General features: G+C 35.3%; 1 protein-coding gene across 1 annotated transcript; it reads left to right on the forward strand.

The window, feature by feature from the left end:
- The first annotated feature begins 209 nt into the window (after positions 1-209).
- LOC131613816 (AP2/ERF and B3 domain-containing transcription repressor RAV2-like) lies at positions 210-1698 on the forward strand. Its single transcript, XM_058885458.1, has one exon. It carries the CDS (start codon positions 388-390, stop codon positions 1582-1584), a length of 1197 nt encoding a protein of 398 aa, XP_058741441.1. The 5' UTR covers positions 210-387; the 3' UTR covers positions 1585-1698.
- The last annotated feature ends 3220 nt before the right edge of the window (positions 1699-4918 follow it).

A 4918-nucleotide genomic window follows, 5' to 3' on the forward strand; every position in this document is an offset into this window, starting at 1 on the left:
CTCACTCTTTTCTCTCTCTTTTCAGTACCTTGAATCTTCCTCTATTTCCAAATGAGTTGACCCACACATTGCCACGTCATAACAACAATTAATGAAACAAAATTATATTTGGTAATTATCCATAATCCCTAAACCACCCCAAACTCCATTTGGTTTTGTATGCATTTTCTTTAAAATAATAACAGATTCAATAAGACAAGTTCCTCCTATATATATCCTTCCTCAAAACAAACCTACACAACACCTACCACCTATTCTCTCATTCTTCTTCTTCCTCTTTTGTTCATCTTCACTCTTTCCTTCACTTTTTTTCCTAACTAACTTGATAGTTAGTTATAACAGAAAAACAAACCAAAGTTAGTTTATAATATATAACAAAAATAAAATATGGAGTTAGGAGGAGGTACTTGCACAGATGAAACCACCACCACCACCACCACCACCACAAGCAATGACTCTCTTTCGATATCTCTTTTACCGGCGAAACAATCTCCACCGCCGCCGATGAACACACTCAGCCGCGTTGGAAGCGGTGCTAGCGCTGTTACCGATCCTGAAAACTGTGTCGGCTCCGGCGAAGCCGAATCTCGTAAACTCCCGTCGTCGAAATACAAAGGCGTGGTTCCACAGCCGAATGGACGTTGGGGAGCTCAGATTTACGAGAAACATCAGCGAGTCTGGCTTGGTACGTTCAATGAAGAAGACGAAGCCGCCAGAGCGTACGACATCGCCGCCTTGAGATTCCGTGGAAAAGACGCTGTCACGAACTGTAAGAGCCTCGGCGGCGTAGAAAACGACACCGACGAAGGTGAAGCCGAGTTTCTCAACTCGCATTCCAAATCCGAGATCGTCGACATGCTTCGGAAACATACGTACGACGACGAGCTTAAGCAGAGCATGCGTGAGTCCTGTGGCGGAAGGCAGCGGCGCAACGGAGAATCTGCTACAGCGTCACGTGGCGCGTGCGATGCTAAGGCGCGTGAGCAGTTGTTTGAGAAAACCGTTACGCCAAGTGACGTTGGAAAGTTGAATCGGTTGGTGATACCGAAACAGCACGCGGAGAAGCACTTTCCGTTAAATGCTGTTGCCGTAACTGTCTCCGGCGATGGCATCTCGCCGTCGGTGGCGGCGGCGAAGGGTTTGCTATTGAATTTCGAAGACGTTGGAGGGAAAGTGTGGCGATTTCGTTACTCTTATTGGAACAGTAGCCAGAGTTACGTTTTAACCAAAGGCTGGAGCCGGTTCGTTAAGGAGAAGAATCTCAAAGCCGGTGATGCGGTTCGGTTCTTCCGGTCGACCGGACCGGATAGACAGCTCTACATAGACTGCAAAGCCAGGAGCATTAGTGTTGTCGGCGTCAGTATTGGTGAAACCAATAATAATAATACTGGTGGTTTGTTTATTCCGGTCCGACCGGTAGTTGAACCGGTTCAAATGGTTCGGCTTTTTGGGGTAAATATTTTGAAAATACCTGGTTCAGGTTCTGATGGTGTTGTTGGCGTTAGCTGCAATGGGAAGAGGAAAGAGATGGAATTATTTTCCTTAGAATGCAGCAAAAAGCAAAAGATAATTGGAGCTTTATGACATTTTATGAAAAGTTAATTTTCTTTTTTATGTTATAAGTTTAATTTGAATTTTAAAATTATGTGAAAGATCAAATCAAAAAATTAATAGTGTTGTAGTTGCAAGTTGCAAGAATGCACGTTGCAAAAGCTGAATTGTACATTATTAGAGAAAAAGTAGTTTATGAACAATAACAAAGAAGGTTTTTGAAAATGAAATGAAAGAAGACAACTGTTTATTCTATATTCTACTCCTCTAGTCTTGCAAATTGTCAATATTAATATTTGTTTAATTATTATGATATTTTGATTAGATGTTAAATCATGTGGTGTATTATTCTACATTTGTATACAAAAATATCAGGTCTTGTTTTTTTCCTTTTTAGGAATGAGAAAGGTGTGCCATAAATATGAATGAAAAAATGAGTGATTAATATTAGAGGAAAACTCAATTTAAGGGGTCCAGCAGACATGACCTAGGAAGGTGTGAACAAGTTGATTAAGAGACATTTGTCAATAAAGAAAAATGAGCTAGTTGGCAAGTTGGTACTACGTACAGTGTACATTGCCCATAGCTTCTTCTTATATTCTCATAATATTCTAAACCTTAGCAGTACATTGTTTTTGGAATGGGTCAAAATTCCACCACGAAAATGTATAGCTTGTATTATTCTTTCCCTACATAAAAAGAGGGGCAAGAACTGCAACTCAGTCTTGTTCAGGACAAGTTTTTGGGAAGATATATGCTATGTTTTAAAAATGTACATTAATTCTAAGGGCATGTTTGATTGAATGTATTACATGCATTGTATTACAATATTATAATATTACTTGTAAATGAAATAAACTGATAGTGTTTATAGATGTAATCTACTTATTATTTCTGAAGTTGATATAAAATTTAGTTGTATAGGTTAAGTTGATATTTTTAAACCACTTACATTTTTGTTTATTGATAAAAGCACTTACATTTTAATACGTCTTAACTATTTATTTAAATTATTTTTAAAATTTATGATAAAAATCAAATATATTTAATGATTTAGTGATTATAATTGATGGAAAGTGTGATTTTTTTACACTAACATTATTTGTGAATTAAACCTATATCATATTAAATAATGTATATTTTATTGTAACTTAATTGATTCTATTTTATAATGTTTATGCGGTTTAAATTTACCTCAGGTTCAATTTTATTATTTGTATTTATTTTTTTAATAGTTAAAGTATATTAATGAAAAATAAAGTGAAAATTATACAACCAAGAAAATAGAAACAAGTAAAACAAAAGCCCAACTAAGGGGAGGCTAGCAAAACAAAACTACAACAAGGACGGAACAATTCAACCAAACCACTGAGAAGACTATGTCAAGATTAGGGGTGGAAATAGGCTGAGCCGAGTTAGGCTTTGTCAAGCCTAAACCTGACCTTTCAAAAAAATTGAAGCCTAAGTCTGGCCTGTAGCCTGTCGTAGGCTTATTTTTTAGGCTTGAGCCTAGTCTTTTCGAATGCCTAGTTAGCCTGTTAGCCTACATAAAAGCCTATTTGTTTTAGACATATGTAAATAAGCAATTAAAATAATGCTTAAATAGACTAACTAACTAAAAGAAACTTATGAGAACAATCTTCATAAGGTGTTTTCATCTTATTTTCACAAGTTCTTCAAGATAACCAAGTTTCATTAATGTATTTTAATTCAAAGTACAAAACATAATATAATGATAATAAAAAAAGTATTCATATTTATTTAAATAGACCGGCCTGATAGGCTTAAAAGACTTTTTTTAGGGCCTGAGGCCTAGCCTTTTTAACTAAATAGGCTTATAAAAAAGCTTAGATCTTTTCTATTTAAAAATAATTTATGGTCTGGCCTGAGCCTATATAGGCTAGCCTGTAGGCCCCTGTTATCGGCCTGACCTATTTCCACCCCTAGTCAAGACACCAGACACCTCACTTTTAAATAGAATCTGCTAAAGAGAGGTAAATATAACCACCAAAAAGAACACAATAGAGCAACTGACCAAACTCCATAACTCTAAAAACGAAGGTGCCAAAGGGAGTCTCAGTCCCAATTAAGCAGAGAAAAAGCTGTAACCAGAGCATGAGCATGAACCTACTTTTAATCAAAACAAATAATTGAAGTCACCCAATGATTAATCGTCCTTCTTTCATGTGAAAAAATAACTTTATTACACATTTTTTGAATAGTACATATATTGTATGTAAGATCAAAACTAAACATAAACGACAATATTCTCATATTATTTTAAACCTTAGTAGTACATTGTTTTTGGGATTTGGCCAAAATTCCACCAAGAAAATGTATATATAGCTTGTATATTCTTTTCCTAAGGCTTTGTTTGAAGGCTTGGAAGGGAAGAGAGATGAGGGTTTTGGAAAAAAACGAATGATTGAGTGAAAATAATATAAAGATTTAGGTGGAGAGGATTTTGGGGGATTTTTTTTAGTCAAAAATCAAAATCCCTCTAATTTTGGGAACTAAAAAATTGTATTGGAAGAGGGGTTTGGAAGACATAGATAAATTGTTCAAATATAATTTTTGTTATAGTATTCCAAAAAATAAAAAATGATATTATTAAGCATTATTTTATTAACAAAATCTTTTTTTTTTCAAAAAATATATAAGACATCTCTATATTTAAAAAAAAATCATTTTTCGAAGCCCTCACTTTTTCTTCCCTTCAAACACTCAAATAAAGTCTTAGAGTATGTTTGATTGAATGTTTTAGAAAAGAAAATGTAAAGAAAATCTGTCTCGTGAATTTGCTTTACATGTATATTTTGAAATAAAAACAAATATAAAATGGGCTAAATACTCTTACTACAAGAAAGTTGCGTCTTAGCGTCGACCAAAAGCCCTCGTTAAAAAGAAAATAAATGACACTAAAGCACATTAGCGACGATTTAGCGTCGAGGTCGGAACGGACACCCTAAAGGTGTAAGCAAAGAAAAATGACGAGCCATCGCTACATTTAGCGACGACTTAGGGAACACTGGAGGGACGCTATACTAACAAAACCGATGCAAAAGTAAAATAATTTTTTGTGTAGTGTCGATCATGATTGGCGCTAACGTATAAGTAATGGCAGTTTAAAAGGTCACTTTAACATTTTTTTTGCATAGCGTCGAATTTTATCGACGATGCCTTCCACGTAGTGTTGGTTTATAGCTTCACTTAAATATTATCTTCAATGTGTTAGCGTCAGTATTTTGGGATACTCTAGTGTTGCCTACATTGAGTTAGCTTCGGCTCTATTAGACGCTACACACCTAAAGTCGTGCAATATAGTGTTGCAGAACACCGACGCTAAAGGATTTTTTATTTTTAATAT

The sequence above is a fragment of the Vicia villosa genome, linkage group LG1, assembly GCF_029867415.1.
Source record: "Vicia villosa cultivar HV-30 ecotype Madison, WI linkage group LG1, Vvil1.0, whole genome shotgun sequence".
Taxonomy (NCBI): domain Eukaryota; kingdom Viridiplantae; phylum Streptophyta; class Magnoliopsida; order Fabales; family Fabaceae; genus Vicia; species Vicia villosa.